The 20,827-nt window shown below is 35.4% G+C and overlaps 1 protein-coding gene across 1 annotated transcript; it reads left to right on the top strand.

Annotated features, from left to right (window-relative positions):
* The first annotated feature begins 4,474 nt into the window (after positions 1-4,474).
* LOC107612158 (putative Peroxidase 48) lies at positions 4,475-7,294 on the top strand. Its single transcript, XM_016313979.3, has 4 exons — positions 4,475-5,044; positions 5,539-5,736; positions 6,290-6,455; positions 6,562-7,294. Exons 1-4 carry the CDS (start codon positions 4,685-4,687, stop codon positions 7,050-7,052), a joined length of 1,215 nt encoding a protein of 404 aa, XP_016169465.1. The 5' UTR covers positions 4,475-4,684; the 3' UTR covers positions 7,053-7,294.
* The last annotated feature ends 13,533 nt before the right edge of the window (positions 7,295-20,827 follow it).

The raw sequence follows: 20,827 nt of genomic DNA, 5'->3' as shown, positions 1-20,827 counted from the left end.
GAAAAGTGTGCTATCTTATTAATCAGATGTTCAAAGAAGTTGAGTTAAGTAAATTGGAATTTAAATTGAGGAAATTTAATTAATATGAGTAAAAGCCTTGACTGGGAGTTGATTAGTTGGAATTTCTACTATTGATGGAGTGATTGTAAGATTAATTTATAATTAATGGTTGTTCTGTTTGGTTATCCTTTACTAGGTAAGGGAAAGTCAAACAAGTTGGAATGCCAGATCTGTTCATAAGTTGCAGCCCACTTAGTTCAAAGGGATTGGCGTTGGTGACAGGATAGCAATCCAACATTTAACCCAATTACAAATTTTTCCTTCAATCCTTCCAACTCAAGAGTTCCTTTTAATCAACTCCCCATTAAGTAAAAAAACTACTCACGCATTGTAAATAACAAATCCATAGCACATGAAAGGGAATTAAAAGAAGACATGATTATTGGAATTGAAATTAAATTAAAAAGAAATAATCCTTTCATTAATTAATCATAAAAGTATTCAAATAACAAAATTGAACAAAACAAAGAACATGGAAGAATGAAACCAAGTTAAGAAAACGAACTATTATGACGAAGTTTTGATGATGAAATAACTCTTCTCAATGTTCCGATGCTAAGATCAATTGAAAATTAAAAATTCTAAAACCTAGAGAGAGAAACCTAAGAGAGTAAAACTAGATCTAAAACTGTCTCTGAATGAATGTGTTGTTTGTTTCTGCATATTCTCTGACTCTAGTCTGCTGTTCCGGGCCGAGAACTGGGTCGAAATAGGGTCCAAAATCGCCCCCAGCGAATTCTGCAGATTATGCAGATCGCACATGTCACGCGATCGCGTCATCCATGCGGACGCGTCACTTGCGCTTTTCCTCGCCACGCGTTCGCGTCGTCCACGCTACCGCGTCGCTTGGGCTTTCCAATCCGCGCGGCCGTGTAAGCCATGCGGCCGCATCGCTGCGATTTGCTCTCCTTCGCGCGGTCGCGTGAGCCATGCGATCGCGTCACTTCTCGCTGGTTATCTCCTCAAATTCTTGTGTTTCTTCCATTTTTGCTAGCTTCCTTCCCAATCTCCAACTCATTCATGCCCTATAAAATCTGAAACACTTAACACACAGATCACAGCATCGAACGGAATAAAGGAGAATTAAAATTAAATAATTAAAGTCTCTAGGAAGCAGTTTTCAAACATGTAATAAATTCCGAAAAGAAATCTAATATGCATGCTAATTTAATGAATAAGTGGGTAAGGATCATGATAAAACCACATAATTAAACACAATATAAACCATAAAATAGTGGTTTATCACCCAACAATGCTTCTTATCGATTTGATGCCTTGATACCAAAATCTTCAAGCTCTTTGACGCTTCACATCTGTCTTTGATTAAATCTTTCTCATCGACATCGACATCAAATGACATTGACACATCTCTATCTTTTATCAATCTTTCTTGTCGATGTCTCCACAAAATGACTTCGACCCAAATTTTGTTGAGTAACAGTTTTCATAGAGTACATTGCTGATTACTTAACCGCTTCCAAAGAGGTTCCAATTTGCACTTGTAAGTTGATCGACAATGCAACATTTTTGGCATTTGGCAATGATCAAAGTCTAAACTTGTCGAGCACCGAGCTTGTTAAAGAGTTCAATAATATCTTTGTCGAAAATATTACTTTTGATATAATAATTATATTATTATTTATTTCATTTTCGAGATTCGAGATTGGTTTGTCGTACTCAAACTAATCATGAAAAAAATCAAAACTTTGAAAAGCATCGTTTTATTATAAAAATTTAGGGCGTTACATTCTATCCTCCTTTAAAAAAAATTTTTCCTCAAAATTTCCATTACTTGTAGACATGTGTAGGTAGTCTGCCTTCATCTTGATTTCTAGTTCCCTGGTGTGCTCTATTTCTCCTCAAAATTTCCATTTTGCTTTGCATTTGCTTGTCGCTCTTCTCTACAATTCTATCTGGTACTACTGGATATGTCAAGTCATTTCGTAATTGTACTATCTCCAGTTTTAAACAATGGCTCTCTTCAGGATTATATTTTTTAAGTTGCGAAATATGAAAGATATCATGGAGATTTGATAAAGAAGGGGGAACAACTACTTGATAAGCTATTGAACCGACTCTTTTAAGTATTTAAAAAGGTCCTACATATTGAGGGTTAAGTTTCTTAGTTCTAAGGGCTCACCTATTTTGGTAGTAGGGGTTACTCTCACTAAACTTTAAAGTTTTACACCGAAAAGGATATAAAATCTATGGTGAAGCATTAGCAAAACTAAGTCTACCGAAAAGTACTGATATTTACTTATATCGGCAGATATTTAACTTAATAATATCATCATCAAATCTCTATTTTAATTACAATGGGTAAAATGAAATAATAACATAATAATATTATTATATTATTATTTATTTTATTTTCGAAATTTGAGACCGGTTTGTCGAATTGAAACTAATCACGGAAAAATCAAAATTTTGAAAAACATCTTTTTATTATAAAAACATAGGGCATTACAAGACAGGGTAACTATGATGGAATATCAATGTTTATACTCTGGTCTATAGCAAAAACTAGGCGCAAAATGAATGAAGCCCAATCTATATGCACTCAAAGGAGCCTGGAGGATCCACTTTGCGAAGATACCCGACATTAATGGAGCACAAACCCTCTGGCCCGACTCGACTTGAGCAACGAAAGAATCTCAACTGCACTAATGTACATACCTACAAATTCACTCACTATTTTAAATAGGAGATGCCAACAACCTCCCTAAACAAAGGAGAATAACCACCCATCATTATAGGTGGAAAGGTTACAGAGTGATCGCTAGGCCATCACTCCAACTGTATAAATATCCCATATCACATAGGTATTTTTCAACTTTAATTCATAAAAATTTGGCTAAAATATTTGCTAATTTAAGCATCATAGTTCCTTGCAAGTACCACCTCTCATCCTTACACAAAAAACCTCAGACGACTTAACTATACTGAAAAAGACATTAGAGTCCCACCAGAAAAATTATGGACCTTACGTCTAGGCCCAAATTCTATTGACTTTAGGTAATCCTTGAAAGAATCAACATAATAAATAGTATTGATTTAAAAACTATGATAGAGATTTAATTAGTTGCATCGATGAAACAAATCTAACACCGAGCAATTTAGTTAATCGAAGAGCATGCATGAATATCTGAGCATATTAGAGACAATGGTTAGTTAGAGGTGGATCAATTATTGATTTTTTGATTGCTGACAGAGAATGGTAAAAAATCTGGCAGATTGATTCCGTGTATAACTGAACAAAATGAAGTTCCAAAGCAAGAAATCTATAGAAACTAGAAAGAAACTCCAAAACAAGCAACATATTGGGAAATGAAAAATGGATATTCAATCTACATGGTATGTATGGATGTATACATTATTGCATGTAACATGATAAAGCTTGAAGGATGTGCATGGCATGAACAGTGACACCCCATGTGAGTGAGTTAACATGCTGAAATTCCACACCTAGAAATCAAATAGGTTTAACGGAAACTTAAAAGTTAATTTGATTATAATATCTATTAATATTCTTTTTCTAATAAATATTTGAAGAATTTAGTAAGTTATGCCGAAAAATAGATAGGGGACTATTATATCTGACGGAAAAAAATGTTGAAAATTAATCTGTGTATTAATTTTTTTGGGGATTAAAATGTCCGATTTTAAAATCCTTAGAGATTGATTTGGGTAATTATTCTGCTAGAAAATATACTGGGGACTGATTTCTCTATCGGAATAAAACCTTGATGATGGTTTTGTGTATTAATTTTTCTTAAGAACTAAAATGTCCACTTTTAAAATCCTTAAGGTAGCCTTTATTTTGAGGTACTGGGACGGAGACTAGAAGAGTGAGACTCAGTATCATGTTTGTTAGATCAAAGACTGATACTAAAATTTCAATCTCTGTCTCCAAAATTTTAGTAGTACCTCTAAAAAGTAAGGACACAGGGGATTGAAATTTTTTAGGACGGAGACTAAAACTTTAATAACATTTTATACCTAAAATATCTTTATTTCAATTAATTAATTCTAATTTTTACCTTTGTGCAAATAAATTAGAACTTCATTCTTATTTCACTCTCTGTCTCCTACTTTACACCAAACACAATACTGAGACTTATTTCAATCTTTGTCTCTTAATTTTTGTCTCTCAATCTCTATCTATCTTCCAGACACTATTTAAAAATTAATTTGGATAACTACTCATATTAGATAGATGAAAGTAAAGATACTTTATATGTTTAATATCATTAAAAATTTAAAAATTTTTTGTAAAAATACTCATATTTAATCTATATTATCTATAATTAATATCAAACATTTATTTTGAATAAATAAACTAACTAGAAGAAAACTTGATTTTCTTAAAAAGAAAGAAAAAAAATAAAAGAGGTGCTTTATTTTCTGTCTCAGTGACTTTCACTTTCACTTCGTGGTCCAAGACAGTTACGAAAAAAAGGAACCAAACTCAGTGCCCCCAACCGTTTCTTCCCGCCACTTCTTCTTCTTCTTCAGTCCACTAAGCAGTTAGCACTTTCTCTCTCTCTCTCTCTTTCTCTCTCTCTCTCTCTCTCAGAAACAAGGATCTTCGAGCAAAGAAGAAGAAGAAGAAGAAGAAGCAAATATGGTGAGCTGGTTGAACGTGTGGATAATGGTGGCGCTGTTGGTACCGGTGCTTCTCTCCCTCACGAACCCACGCGGCGAATCCCAAACCCAAACCCAAACGCAAACCCATCCCAAACCTCATTCTCAGAAACAGACCCAGACACAAACCCTTCACCTTCCACCTTCTTTAATTTCTTCTTCCAATTTGTTCTTCAACGAGAGGATCAGAGATGGCTCCAACTTGGACTACGATTTCTACAGGGATACGTGTCCTCAGGCCGAGGACACTATCCGCTCCGCCGTCACTCGCATCTTCTTCGACCACAGGGATTCCGCCCCCGCCATCCTCCGCCTATTCTTCCATGATTGCTTCATTCAGGTTCTTGGGCTTTTCCTTTTGATTATTATGCAGAAATTTTGGTGGTTCTTTTTTGTTCTTCCAAGACTGTTAGTATTTTATCCTTATTATCTGAATTTAATTGTTGTTGATTTTACCCTGATTGGTTCTGCAGAGATGGGAGTTTTGTCCTTTTTTTATAAGATGAATTCAAGTGGGCCTTTGTTTGCATCGGGTTACCATAATTGTGCTTTTTATTTGGGGATTTTTGGGACCGAGATTTCAAAATTTTCCCTCTCATTTGTTAGAGGTTTTCATTTTTTGGTTCTATTTGCCTCTACTTACTTAGATTTAGCTTGTTATCACAATGTTATAGAGTGTAAATTTAGTGGCTCAGTTTTGGATTATTTGTAATTTTCCTCTTTCTTGTTGGTCTTGGTTCTCTGCTTATTTTCTATTGTGTAGTCTAAATTCTTGTTGCTTTCATTGTGGTTTTGATTTGCTCTCTGACTGCTATTGCGCTGTTACTAAATCAGGGTTGCGATGCTTCATTGTTGTTGGATGATAGCAATGGCAACAAAAACCATTCCATCGAGAAGCAGGCTATTCCGAATCAAACCTTGAGAGGTTTCGACAAAATCGACTTGATCAAGGAGGAGGTGGAACAAGCTTGTCCTGGAGTTGTGTCTTGTGCTGATATACTTGCCGTCGCGGCTAGAGATTTTGTTCTTTTGGTTTGTTCCCTTCTCCTGTCTAAGCAATTTCAAGCACTACTAGATATCCCTTTACTTTCAAATATTTAGGTTCCTTTTAGGGTTTCCTGTTCTTATTGTACTAATGGGAACAGTTAGAGAGTTTGACTTTTAAAGGTTTAATGCATTTGATCCAATTTCTCTGTTCAGGAAATTATAGAAGCAATTTACTAAAAGAGTAACGATGTTATGGAAATATTTGCTCACCCAGATTATCACTTCCTCAATAGTTCATCTAAATTTAATTTTTCTGATGATCCTCTTTCAGCAATTGCTTATTAAGTATGCTTGGCTTTGACTATGAGAAATTATGTATCTTCATAGTAGTTTATCCTAAACTCCTTTGACAGCATTTGTTTCACCTTTTGGTTACCTTTGTGTTTGTTTGATCTGCGACTTATTTGATGTAGAGACACTTAATGGTGCAAATTGTCTTTCTACGAATATCCTTCATAAGTTAGGCAGTACAATATTTTATTCCCTGATTCTTATGTTGATATCCTGATATATGATTTTGATAAATTGTCCATGGCAGGCTGGTGGGCCATTCTATCCAGTTCTAACAGGACGGAGGGATAGCAATCAATCATTTTATGATGAAGCAAATGATCAGATTCCCAGACCTGACGATAACGTTAATCGCACGCTGCGGCTGTTCAGTCTCCGAGGATTTAATGAAAGAGAAACAGTCAGCCTTCTTGGTAAATATTTTTTCCGCCTGCCCTCTCTCCTTCCTTCTTTTAGTTTTTAACGCCATTCATGAACAGAATCTGACTAACTAATGTGGTCCAATTTTGCCATCTTAAGGGGGGCACAACATAGGAAAAATCAGCTGCGAATTCATTCAGCAAAGACTCTACAACTTCCAAGGCACCGGCCAACCAGACCCCACTATACCTGTCGATTTCCTTGGTCAGATGAGGCTAAACTGCCCAGAAAACAACAATACCAGCAGCACTAATGAGGTTTCTGCATTCGAAGTTTCGCAGAAGGAAAATAGTCATTCAAAAGCAGGGATGTCATACATGCAGGCATTGTCATCTTCTATGTCATCTGGAGCAGCATTCGACACTCACTATTTCCAAAGTTTGTTGAAGGGAAGGGGGCTGCTCTATGCCGATCAGCAGCTGATGTCTCATGTGAAGACTGCAAGATTGGTCTCTGCTTATGCTTCGGATGACGGATCAACCTTTCGCATGGATTTCGCCAGGGTTATGTTGAAAATGTCTAATCTTGATGTTCTAACTGGACTTCAGGGTCAGGTTCGCCTTAATTGCTCGCAAGCTTTAGGTTCTTAAGAGAGCATGTTCCCTCTCTTGCAGCTCAAATGTTTCTTCTCTATGTAATTGTGGTATATGGATGCCCTTATCTTTGATTCCACAGTCAAAATTTTGGCACACATTTTGGGTTAGGTTTGGATGATTGAAAGTGGAACTGGTTAACACACTTGTACATTTTGGAATTCTCTTCCTGATATATGATCAATTGTTGTATAGAACTCTCAAAATAGTACCATTTTCTTTTTCAGCATTTTCAACCAAAGAATTCCCTTTGCTTTGTTGGTTTTATTTAACTCGCATCACTCTTAGGATTAGATGACTTAACATCCCATCACATGGTACTTATAGCGCTTGCAACCCCTTGTGCTAAAATAAAATTGCAACTTTGCCAACAAATATAGGTTTAGGAATATGGGTAAGCATTTGATCCAACATGTTTTATTGAACTGAATTCTTGCATAACCCAATTCAGAATTCAGATTTCGGGTCCCTTTGATATAGGACTCTACTCTTTAGGAATTAGGACTGTTAAGTGACTTTAAGTCTGTTATATTTGCCAGCTTCACATTAAACTCTTGCAATTGCCAAACAAGGAATAGTTCTTATAGGAAGTTACTGTTAACACATCAGTTTTATATTTACTAACTATGTACAAATTTCTGGTTAATCATATGTTATCAGTAGTAGGAAACGAAATAATAATTGTATAAATTTTGGGAACGTTTATATTCTGGCTAATAAGAAAGTACGAGTTTTAATCTAATGGGATCATTCAGAAGTAAACAATTTAACAATCACTAATTTTCATGAGAATGTATCACCTGAACTACTCAACATGCCAACATAAACGTAGTATGCGCCATTTGTATTGACTCAAACGACTAATACTTGAGAAAAATATTCGAATAGCCAAATATTCATGTTGGATCCTATGGATGATGATGGTGGTTTGTGCATTGCCATTCCATTCATTCCTGTTAGCCATTGAAAATGACGTTTCTGGTAATGATACGATGAGCACATAATGGTGTTCAGCCCGTGCGACAGAGAGAACCAAAAAGCAAGAAATAGGAAATAGAGGTGAAACCGCAACTTCTTTCATATTCACATTCCAAGAACTAATCGGTCGCACAGCTCTATTAAAGGGTTTGTCGTTGACCAATGGATTATTGCATACACAAGACGAGATTCGAATCCGGACACTTGATTAAACACACTAAAAAAACTAACTACTAAACCAATCCAAATTGATTTGAGATAGCTAGATGTTGATGACATGTCACCATGTCATGTTTTTCTATGCTTATTCATACGAGAAATTGATGATTTGTGCTTGAATAATGAATGCTTTTGTATTAAATGGTATATTTCCTTGATTTTTTAATTTTATAAATCTTGTAGGAAATAAGAAGAAAAAGAAGCAAAGAAGCACAAAATAAGCTAAAAAGGAGAAGAAAAGAGCTTTGGGGCACACTTTGAACTTGGAGTACACTTTAGAGCCTTAGGCCACGCTTTTAAAAGCGTGACCCATGACCAAATTAAAGGAGATTGGCAATCAGCACACAAAGCTCCGCTCTTGCCAAGAGCTTGAGCGCTATAAGAGTTCAAAATAAGCTTGGAAGCAAAATTTTCGCTAAGTTAAAATCTGGGCGCCCACAACATGACCATGCCTCCTTCCAAGGGCTATAACTTGAGCTACAGATGTCCGATTGATGTGCTTCTAGTTGCGTTGGAAAGCTGACATTCAGAGCTTTCGAACGATATATGGCAATCCATATTTGGCATGAAATTGAGGCACAAGTGGAAGGCATCTTTAAGAACCAAAAACAAGTAAAAAAATCAGCCAATACTTCCACCAAGGTTCGAAGCTGGAGCCTCACTCCAAAGCATAATGCTCCACTCTTGGAGAGAGCATTGTCGTGCTCTCTTCATGAAAATTCAAGGAAAATCTCTCCCCAAATGCTTTCACCAAGGCTTGAACCTGGAACCTCACCCAAGCAAAAGGAGTGCTACGCTCCCAAGGAGAGCAGAGCGCTACTCTCTTCATTCCTTGCACAAGTTTGACACGGCCAGGAGAACTTAGTGTGCACACAAGACACACCACAAGCTCAATGCTCCGCTCCCCATAAGAGCAGAGCACTCTACTGGGAGCAAACACTCATGGGCCAAAATTCAACCAAAATTCCATTTAAATTCAATTCCTCACCAAATTGAATCAAGGCCAACCAAACCCATTTCTCCTCAAATCCAAAGCAAGCAAAGCCCACATCATTACTCAAAGGCACAAGAACAAGCTAGAATTAGGATTTTTATTTAATTTGTTTTTTATTTTGCAAAAAGCCTATATAAGGCATCATTTCCATCTTTGTTAGGGGAGCTCCATCAAAGAGAGCATTGAGGGCTAGCTCCACTAGGGAGTAGTAGGATTAGAGAACTCTCTCTTTAATTTTCATTTCTATTTTAAATCTTGGATTGAGATTGGAAGAAATTCTGTTTACATTCTCTATCTACAACTTCTCTTTACTTCTTCTGCAATCTTTCTTTTAATTCTCTGCAACTTTTCTCTTGTTGGATCAAGGAAGGGATTGAGATCTAGATTTGTTTTCTAGCCTCCTCCACCCCTGAGATCTTCAACTTTCCTTTAGTTATTGAAATTGAGCTGCATTTTACTTTCTGTTTCATTCCTCTTCAATTTCTTTTCTGTTTTGATCTTGAGAGCAAGTGAGTTCTTGGCTTCCTTTATGTTTTTACTATTTCATTGAAATTGTTAGCTTTTCTTTGAGAATTAAAAATTGAACTAAGTTTTATTGCTAATTTCCTCTTCTGTTACGTTTACTTTTCTGCAATTTTCTTTCCTGCATTCTGCACTTTCATATTTATATTCACATTGAGCTTGATTTAATTTCCTGCACATTTACATTTCCTGCAATTTAAATCTTCAATTGTTTACTTTACTGCTCTCTTTAATTTCCAGCACCCCAACCCCCTTTACATTTGATGCAATTTACATTTCTTGCAATTTAAGTTTTAACTATTTTACTTTCTTGTTATTTAAGTTACTTGCAATTTTACTTTCTGCATCTTTAAGATTTCCGCAATTTACTTTCTGTTGGCTACAATTCACACAATTCACTTAATGTTAGCTTGACTAAACTAATCACCCACTAAAGTTGCTTGATCCATCAATCCCTGTGGGATCGACCTCACTCTAAGTGAGTTTTACTACTTGATGCGACCCGGTATACTTGCCGGTAAATTTTGGGTGTTTGGAATTCATTTTCCAAAAATATCCATCAGATGTAAACGGTTAAATGAGTTATTCCTGACTAAGGGCTTGTTTGGGCGGCATTCTCAAAAAAATCTTTTATAATAGTAAAAGTGATTTTATGTTTGGATACTTTATTTAAAAGTACTTATTTAAAAGATGTTATTGTTTGAATACAAAAATACAAAAGTACTTTTGTAATAATAAAATTACTTAAAAGGACATTCAATCATAATAGAGTTTATTAATAATAATAAAAAAAATAATTACTTATACTAATTCATTTGATCTATAATTAATATGTTATATTGTTTCTTATTTCTTCCATTGTCCGATCATCTTCTTGTGTTGGTTCCTCCCATTCATTAATTTCAGAATTTGTTGAACTATTTCTTACAGTAGTATCATTATCTTCATTGACTTGTAACGAAACAATATCTTCAAATTTTTGTAAAATACTTATGTTATCAGAATCCATCATTCTTAGTTTTGGAGCCATACTATATAAATTATAAATTATATCAAATTTTATATTGTATAACGTTAATGAAACCAAACAATAACAGTGAATATAATAATACACTAAATAAAAATAAAGTACTATGATAAAAAATAAATAATAATAATATAAATGATAACAAATTAATAATAACGAAATAATAAAAAAATAAAATAAAAAACTAATATAAATTCTAAAACAATATGAAAGCAATATGAAAAAAAAGATAACAAAAAAATAAAAGAAAGCAAATAATAATAACATAAAGTAATATGAAGACGAAAACAATATGATAAGAAAGCAAATAATAATAACAATATGAAGAAGAAAGGCTAAAAGAAATAAAAGAAAGCAAATTGAAGACGAAAACAATACGCAAAGAAGCAAATAATAGAGTTAATAGTTAAAATCGTCCCTGAAAGATACTTCAATCTTCATTTTCGTCCTCAAAAGATAAAATTAATCAAATTCGTTCCCGAAAGATAACCAACTTGATCGCGTTAGTCCTTCTATCATCTCCTGTGCTGAGGTGGCTAATGCTTGCTGACATGGCCTGTTAACTGCCAACGTAACACTTGCTTAGTGTATCCTCTTGTTGCTAATAAGATAAGTTTATTAGATCACTCAAATCAGTCCCTAAATCCACGAACCCTAATTCCAAATCCAAAGGAATCGAACCTCACCTCTGTAGCAGATTCCATGTTCCCAGGTCGTCCATGTTGACGCCTGCGTCACAGCCCATGCCTTTAACGCCGCCCTTGTAACATCCCGAAATTTTGAAAATTAAATAATTAGTTATTTAAAAATTATTATTTTCAACAAAAATAATTAAATAAAATTTTATGATTATTGAAGTTTAATTTAATTATGGTTTATTTTATTAGTTTGAATTATATATTAGAAACTATTTTAATAGGAAAAATTTAAATTGATTTTTATAAATATTAGGGTTAAGTAAGATTTTGGTCCCTAACGTAGAGGTCGAAAATTTATTTGGTCTCCGGCCTTTTTCTCGCTACAAAATGGTCCTAAAGGTTTAACATAGTTTTAAAATCGTCCTTCGGACGAAAATACCCCTCCCTCCCCTCTTCTTCCTCAACATTAACCAGAAGCAGAAGCAGATGCACAAACGCATAAATAAAAACAGGCAACAATGGATAACAATCAGCAAAACAACAACAACAATAACAATGGATAATGGAATTAGAGCGACAACAAAAATAAAACCAGAAATAGAAACAAAAACAAATGCAGCAGAAACAGAAGTAACCAAAACATCAACAACAATAATGGAATAAAAGGAATAAACAGAAGCTACCAGAAGCATCATCAACAACAACAATAATAGAATTCTTTAAATCTGAAAAATTAAAAAAAAAAGAATAAAAAATTGAAACAGAGGGAAAGGGTTGCGACGGTAGTGGTAGAGGAGGGGCTGCGACGGTGAACGACGATGTGGAGGAGGAGGGGTTGCGGCACTGTGGAGGGTTTCGTTCCTCTCTTCTCTTTCTCTCTCCCTCTGCTCTCTCCTCTCTTGCTATTAGTGTAGGGAACAGTGGCGGATCACAGGCGGCAGGACGGCAGTGTGACAGTGTGGTGATGCGGCGGTATGGCGGTGCGGCTTCCCTTCCTCCTTCTTCCCTTTCGTCCCTCCCCCCCCCGGTTTCTCACGCCCCACCCCCCTTTCTTTCTCTCCCCCATTCTATGTATTCCTTTCTTTTTTTTATTTATTTTATAATTTTTTAATGAGGGATAATTTGGTAATAAAAAATAAAATTGTTAAAAAGGACGATTTTAAAACAAACTGGAATCTTTGGGACCATTTTGTAGCGAAAAAAACGTTGGAGACGAAATAAGTTTTCAGCCTCTACGTTGGAGACCAAAATCATACTTAATCCTAAATATTATTATTATTATTATTATTATTATTATTATTATTATTATTATTATTATTATTATTATTATAGAACAAATGAAAAAAAAAAAAAAGAAAGTTGCCGAAGCCATTTAAAGAAACAAAGAAAGAAATGAAATATGAATTATATGCATATGTGTATATGATAAAGACACATGCTTTCTTTCGTGGCTTCTTTACAATGCATATATATATGACTTAGGCTTCATCCATTCATTCCAAAGAATGAAACCGAGAGTGAGAGAGATACCGAAGCTTGCATGAGAGAACCGTGAAAAAGCTCCAACTTTTCGATTTCAATTTCTTGCAATATGTAACTTCAATTAAGAATCTAATCCGATAAAAGTGTTCGTATCTTCTTCCTTTACGTATTGGTGTCACTTTTGTTCGGTGAAAGTTGATGGTGGCATAGCTCTCCCTTTCCCTTGAATTCGGTCAATTAGAGTTCTAAGAGGCACAGACGATTTTTGGCGTTTTCTTTTTCAGCAGCTCGATAAAAAAGCTTCTCCAGAATTTTCATTGATTTTGATTTCGTGCGAAGGTAGAGTTTTGGTAATTTATCATCGGTTAAATTGGTATTAGATAAGTGAATTGATGTTGTAATTGATTGTTGATTAAATTTGACTGAATTTTTGTTGATTTGTAATATATTGATATTTGTGATTAGTTTGGAGTTTAGTTGGTTTAAATGCAGTCAAGAACCGAATTATTTTGATGAATTCGGAGTTGGAATATTGTTGGTGATCAAGTAGAATTAGTGAGATTTGATGATGGCATTGAGATTTAATAAGAAATGAATTGATGAATTGATAACATGCTTTAAGATATGAAAATAGTTTGATTTTGGAGACGGTTTGATTTTTAATTGGTTTGATTTTATAAATGTTTTGATATTAGAAATGGTTTTGATTTAACGGAAATGATTTGAAAGAGTTTGAGAAATAGTTAGGATGGGATCCGAGAAGGGTGACAAAGTTCAAGTTTTAGGGGAGATGCTACCAAAGTTTTGTTATAAAATTTAAGACTTTGTTTGAAATGTTATTTAGAAAAAGATTGAATTTGAGAAGTTATATTGTTTGATTTATTAAGAAAATACTTATATTTCGAGTTTAATTCATTTAAGAAAAGTATATGTTTTGAGTTTTATTTATTTTAAAAAGAATTATTTTACGACCTTAAATTATTTAAAAAAAAGTACTATATTTTAAGGTTGATTTAAATATGAAAAGAGCTTATGTTTTAAATTTGACTTAAGAATTTCATTCGGAGGAGTTTTAGTGAACTTTAAAAGTAATTGAATTTTGATTGAATGATTTCGTTTTGTGACGTTTTGGAAAAATTTAAAGAATTAGTTTTAAGGATAAAATTGGGATTGGTTTTGGTTTTGAAATTGGTTTGGAACTTCTAATTTGTATGATTTGATTTTAAAACTTTATTTGATTAAATTCATTCAAGAAAACAATGATTTGTTAAGAATTTATAACGAACTCAAGAAAATGAGATTGGTTGTCACTCCCCTAAAATCTAGAGACCTTGCTGACGGGTTTAACTAATAAATAGTTTCCATTTGTCTTTTAAAAAAAGAATTGGTTTAAGTAAAATTGTTTTAAAAAGTTTTAGAGAATGTCACAAAGAGCTGATTTTGGTTTTAAAAGAAAAAGAACAAAAAGAGAAGGAGGTATTAAGTGAAAAGATTTTTAATGAACATCTACCACAGTAGAGCAGATAGAAAAGAAGGTATTAGTTAAAGAGATCTCTACCGCAGTAGAGTAGAGAGCGAAGATTGAAAAGAAATTGATTGATGTTAGGCCTAAGTGCCAAGTGTCTAGTAAGGACGGCGATGTGTAACGCTTACTTGATACTATAAGGACGGCTCAGTGAGGATGGCGATGCGTAACGCTCACTGGAGACCAAAAGGAAGGTTCCCCCATGAAGACGGCGGTGCGTAACGCTCATAGAGGAGACGTTGGCTGAGTTAAGGACGGCGTTACGAAACGCTTATCTCAGGACCAGTGACGGGTAATCTGGCAACAAACCGACACATGAATTCATGGCCTGTATAGGACTAGACATGCATCATACTTGTTTGTGCATACTTGTTTGTGATTGTGTTTTGTATGATTATGTGTGTTTGTGATTGGATTCCGTGTTCTATAATTGTTGAATTGGATTGTACTTTGTTGACTGTTATTGCGGACCAAATATATATAAAATGAACATAACTCTACACCCCGACTCTACTAAGAATTCCGCAGTTCTTACCACCTATTTTCACCGCTTTCAGCTACAGAAGCGAAGATTTAGTGCAGAGCTACAGGAGCATAGAAGAATATATTTACGAGTTGAGCCGTTAGATTTTATTTTCCCCTCGTCATTTATTATTTTGGTTATTTCTTAGAGGGGTAGAATTTGTAGTTGAGGATCATTGATTAAGTTTATGTATATAATGCTATGTGGATATATATATATATATATATATATATATATATATATATATATATATATATATATATATATATATATATATATATATAATTTTGTGATAAATTATTTAAAGTACCGACTCTTCGTTTTCTTGGTGAAAGTTTCGGTTCGTATTTGCAAAGGCTCAATATTAAATAAAGATAGTACATAATTTAAAAGGTTTAGAGGTAAGTAGCGCTCGAACTTTTAGTACGATCATGAGGTGCTAAAAGTTAGGGTGTTACAGCTCGCCTGCGTATCGACGTCGTCTGCATCGTAGCTGTCGCCCGAAGTAGAATTCATGGATTCCATGATGCTACTGGTTTTGATTAGAATGCCGGCTCCATTTGCTAAAGACGAAGACATGATACATTGGTTGAATTATAGAATGGATGAATCTTTGCCACATGACTATGGTTCTGATTTCATACATGAACTCTCTGGGGTCACTATGTGATAAATCCCAATTTTGTAGTTTATCTTGTGGTTAATTTAGGAGATTTTATCAACTTATCTCACATTTATTCATGAAATAGCATGGTTTTGTAATTCTCCCTAAATTTGTGCTTAAGTGTGAAAACATGCTTTTTAGGCCTTGAAATAGCTAAATTTAATTCACTTTAATTCCATTCGATGCCTTGATATGTTTGTTGAGTGATTTTAGATTCATAAGACAAGTATTGGATGGAAGAGATGAAGAGAAAAGCATGCAAAAAGGAGGATTCATGGAAAAAGAAGGATTTAGAGTGCTTAGAGCGACGTGCAGCGTGACAAAAGCGCACGTGTGAAAAGGAGGTCGTCTAGGCGACGCGTACGCATGACATGACGCGTACACGTGACAAGAAAAAAAGCCAGACGACACGTACGTGTGACCCTCGCGTACGCGTCACAATCAGCACGTGACCTCATTAAAGTGAATTCACTAGGGACGATTTCTGAGCTTTCCAGACCCAAATTCAACTCGTTTCTAAGGCTATTTCATGCAGAATTGAAGATTGGACAAATGGGGAGAAATTAGATTAGCTAGGATCATGCTTTAGTTAGTTTTCTAGAGAGAGAAGCTCCCTCTTCTCTCTAGAATTAGGTTAGGATTAGGTTAATTTCTTGTTGATCTAGGTTTAATTTCTTATTTCAATCTTGTTTTCTTTACAATTTCTTGTTCTATTGTCTTGATTTTTCTATTTCCTCTTGTTAATTTCTCATTTTGGTTATTTTTATGTTTATGAACTCTTGTTAATTTCATTCCCTTTAATTCAATTTTGAGGTATTTCATGTTTAATGTGCTTTCCTTAGTTGTTATTGTTAATTTCTTGCATTGGGTAGAAATAGATTTTATCATTTCTTGCAATTTATGATGCTTTCCTTTTATGCCTTCCAAGTGTTTGACAAAATACTTGGTTGGATGTTAGAGTAGCTTTTTGAGCATTCTTGGCTTGGAAAGAGAAATTAGACAATCTTGAATCATCAATACCCAATTTAGATTGGTGATTGATGAGCGGATATTTTATACGCTTTTTGGGGATAATTTCATATAGTTTAGAGTATGTTTTAGTTAGTTTTTAGTCTATTTCTAGTAGTTTTTAGGAAAAATTCATATTTCTGGACTTTACTAGGAGTTGTGTGTTTTTCTGTAATTTCAGGTATTTTTCTGGCTGAAATTGAAGGAGCTGAGCAAAAATCTGATTCAGGCTGAAAAAGGACTGCTGATGCTGTTGGATTCTGACCTCCCTGCACTAAAAGTGGATTTTCTGGAGCTACAGAACTCGAAATGGCATGCTTCCAATTGCGTTGGAAAGTAGACATCCAGGGCTTTCCAGCAATGTATAATAGTCTATACTTTGCACAAGGATAGACGACGTAAACTGGCGTTCAACGCCAGTTCTCTGCCCAATTCTGGCGTCCAGCGCCAGAAAAGGATAAAAAACTGGAGTTGAACGCCCAAACTGGCATAAAAACTGGCGTTCAACTCCACAAATGGCCTCTGCACGAAATCTCAGCCCCAGCACACACCAAGTGGGCCCCAGCACACCAAGTGGACCCCAGAAGTGGATCTCTGCATCATCCATCATAGTCCACTCATATTTTGTAACCCTAGGCTACTAGTTTAGTATTTAAATAACTTTTAGAGACTTATTCTGTATCTCATGACATTTCAGATCTAAACTTTGTATTCTCTGACGGCATGAGTCTCTAAACCCCATTGTTGGGGGTGAGGAGCTCTGCTGTGTCTCAATGAATTAATGCAAGTATTTTCTGTTTTCCATTCAAACACGCTTGTTCCTATCTAAGATGTTCATTCGCGCTTAACTGTGATGAAGGTGATGATCCGTGACATTCATCACCTTCCTCAAACCACGAACGTGTGCCTGACAACCACCTCCATTCTATATCCGACTGAATGAGTATCTCTGAGATCTCTTAATCAGAATCTCCGTGGTATAAGCTAGAACTGATGGCGGCATTCATGAGAATCCGGAAAGTCTAAACCTTGTCTGTGGTATTCCGAGTAGGATTCAAGGACTGAATGACTGTGACGAGCTTCAAACTCCTGAAGGCTGGGCGTTAGTGACAGATGCAAAAGGATAGTAAATCCTATTCCAACCGGATCGAGAACCAACCGGTGATTAGCCGTGCTGTGACAGAGCGCGTGAGCGTAGTTTTCACTGGAAGGATGGAAGGTAGCCATTGACAACGGTGATCCACCAACATACAGCTTGCCATAGGAGGACGTGCGTGCGTGAATCAGAAGACAGAGGAAAGCAGAGGTTCAGAGGACAAAGCATCTCCAAAACTCCAACATATTCTCCATTACTGCACAACAAGTAACTTTTAATTTATGCTCTACTGGTTACTCACAATTCAATTGATAAACATAATTGACTTCCTGACTAAGATTTACAAGATAACCATAGATTGCTTCAAACCAACAATCTCCGTGGGATTCGACCCTTACTCACGTAAGGTATTACTTGGACGACCCAGTGCACTTGCTGGTTAGTTGTATCGAAGTTGTGACAATTATGAATTAAGATCAGAGCACCAAGCTTTGGAGCCATTACCAGGATTTGTTCGAGCCTGGAGATCACAATTTCGTGCACCAAGTTTTTGGCGCCGTTGCCGGGGATTGTTCGTGTTTGAACAACTGACGGATTATTTTGTTGCTTAGATTAGGAAAAATCTTTCTTTTTTTTGGTTTAGAGTCTTTTATTAATTACCCCTTGTTAAAATACTTTAAACTTATAGCTCAGTTATTTAGAACGTGGTGTTTATGTTCATGATAATTGGCTATCATATTTTTTTAAAAAAAAACCTTTTTCAAAAATAATCTTTCTTAAAATTTTTGAAGGTCCCATAACTCATTTGGCTAGAGCATTAATTTGATTGGGTTAGAATCTTTTATACTCTTTTCAAAACCTTCTTTTTCAAAAATATTTTTTCTATTAAATCTTGTGCCAAACTTTAAGTTTGGTGTTTTCTTGTTAATTTCCCTTTGATTTTCGAAAATTTTGACTTGGTTTTCTAAAAATTTTAAGTTTGGTGTTCTTCCTTCATGTTCTTGTGTTCTTGTGAGTCTTCAAAGTGTTCTTGAGTTTCCTTGTGTCTTGATCTTAAAATTTTTAAGTTTGGTGTTCCTTGGTGTTTTCCCTCCAAATTTTTCGAAAACAAGGAGCATTAGATCTAAAAATTTTAAATCTTGTACTATCTTATTGTTTTTCTCTCTCCTCACTAAATTCAAAAATATCTTTTCAAAATATCTCTTCTAACTTCCTAACTTCTTATCTTTTCAAATTTGTTTCAACTAACTAACTAACTTTTTGTTTGTTTCTTAACTTTTTCAAAACTACCTAACTAACTCTCTCTCTCTAATTTTCGAAAATATCTTCCCTCTTTTTCAAAAATTTCGTTTTTTTTTAACTAATTATTTTTAATTTTTTTTTACGAAAAAAAAAATATTTTTTTCAAAATTCAAATTCTTTTTAGTTATTTTATTTTATTTAAGTATTTACTTCTTATAAAATAAAATAAATAAAAAGGTAAATCAGTCCAAGTTATATCCATAGATCCATCATGGACATCAGTGCAGATGGACAGTCCAGGAGGACTTTGGGGTCATATTCTAACCCCTCTACTGCTTCGTATGGGAGTAGCATATGCATACCCTCCATTAGAGTTAGTAGCTTTGAGTTGAATCCTCAGCTCATTATCATGGTGCAGCAAAGTTGCCAGTATTCCGGTCTTCCACAGGAAGAACCTACAGAGTTTCTGGCACAATTTTTACAAATTGCTGACACAGTACATGATAAGGAAATAGATCAGGATGTCTACAGACTATTACTGTTTCCATTTGCTGTAAAAGATCAAGCTAAAAGGTGGTTAAATAACCAACCTAAGGCCAGCATAAGAACATGGAAACAGCTGACAGAAAAATTCCTGAATCAATATTTCCCTCCAAAAAGGATGACACAGCTAAGGCTGGACATCCAAGGCTTTAAACAAGGAGATAATGAATCTCTTTATGATGCCTGGGAGAGATATAGAGAGATGCTACGAAAATGCCCCTCTGAAATGTTTTTAGAGTGGGTTCAGTTAGACATCTTCTACTATGGGCTTGCAGAAGGAGCTCAGATGTCTTTAGATTACTCAGCTGGTGGATCTATCCATATGAGAAAGACAATCGAAGAGGCTCAAGAGCTCATTGATACAGTTGCCAGGAATCAGCATCTGTATCTAAGCAGCAACCCTTCCATGAATGAAGAGGTTAAAACAGTAACTGCTGAATTCAGTACTGTAAAACAAGCTGCTGAATTCAATCAGCAATTAGATTTTCTAACAAAGCAGCTAGCTGAATTCAAAGACAGGTTACAGGAGACAAGGATAGCTAATATACATATGGAAGAACAGTTTAAGCAAACAAAGCAGCAGCTATCAAAGCAAATAGCAGAAGAATGCCAAGCAGTTCAATTAAGAAGTGGGAAAACATTAAATACCCCACCTCAAGGCATCAAAAATTCAAGAAATGAGCGACCCACCAAAGATTCCCCTGAGGACAGTAAGAGCCCAGGGAAAAATAATTCTGGCACTAAAACGCCAGAAAATGGGTGGAAGGCTGGCGCTGAACGCCCAGACTATGCCCAAAACTGGCGTTCAGCGCCAGAAACAAGGCAGGATTGGCGTTCAATGCCAGAAACAGGCAAGAATCTGGCGTTGAACGCCCAACAGGGGCATATTTCTGGCGTTCAGGCGCCAGGAACAGACAGTGAGCTGGCGTCTAACGTCACTCCAGCTTCTGACTCTGGCATTCAATTGCCAGTGAGGGATCAGACACACACAAGTGCTGATAACAACCCCTCTAAAAAGGCTTCTTTAACCACTAAGGTTGAGGAATATAAAGCCAAGATACCTTATCCTCAAAAACTCCGGAAAGAGGAGCAGGATAAGCAATTTGCTCGCTTTGCAGATTATCTAAGGACTCTTGAAATAAAGATTCCTTTTGCAGAGGCACTTGAGCAAATACCTTCTTATGCCAAGTTCATGAAAGAGATCTTGAGTCATAAAAAGGAGTGGAGAGAAACAGAAAGAGTTCTCCTCACTGAAGAATGCAGTGCAGTCATTCTGAAAAGCTCTCCTGAAAAGCTTAAAGACCCTGGGAG

This window comes from Arachis ipaensis, chromosome B8, assembly GCF_059453495.1.
Source record: "Arachis ipaensis isolate K30076 ecotype BB chromosome B8, ASM5945349v1, whole genome shotgun sequence".
Classification (NCBI taxonomy): domain Eukaryota; kingdom Viridiplantae; phylum Streptophyta; class Magnoliopsida; order Fabales; family Fabaceae; genus Arachis; species Arachis ipaensis.
Note: the sequence above shows the minus strand (reverse complement) of the source record. Positions and strands in the feature narration are given on the sequence as shown.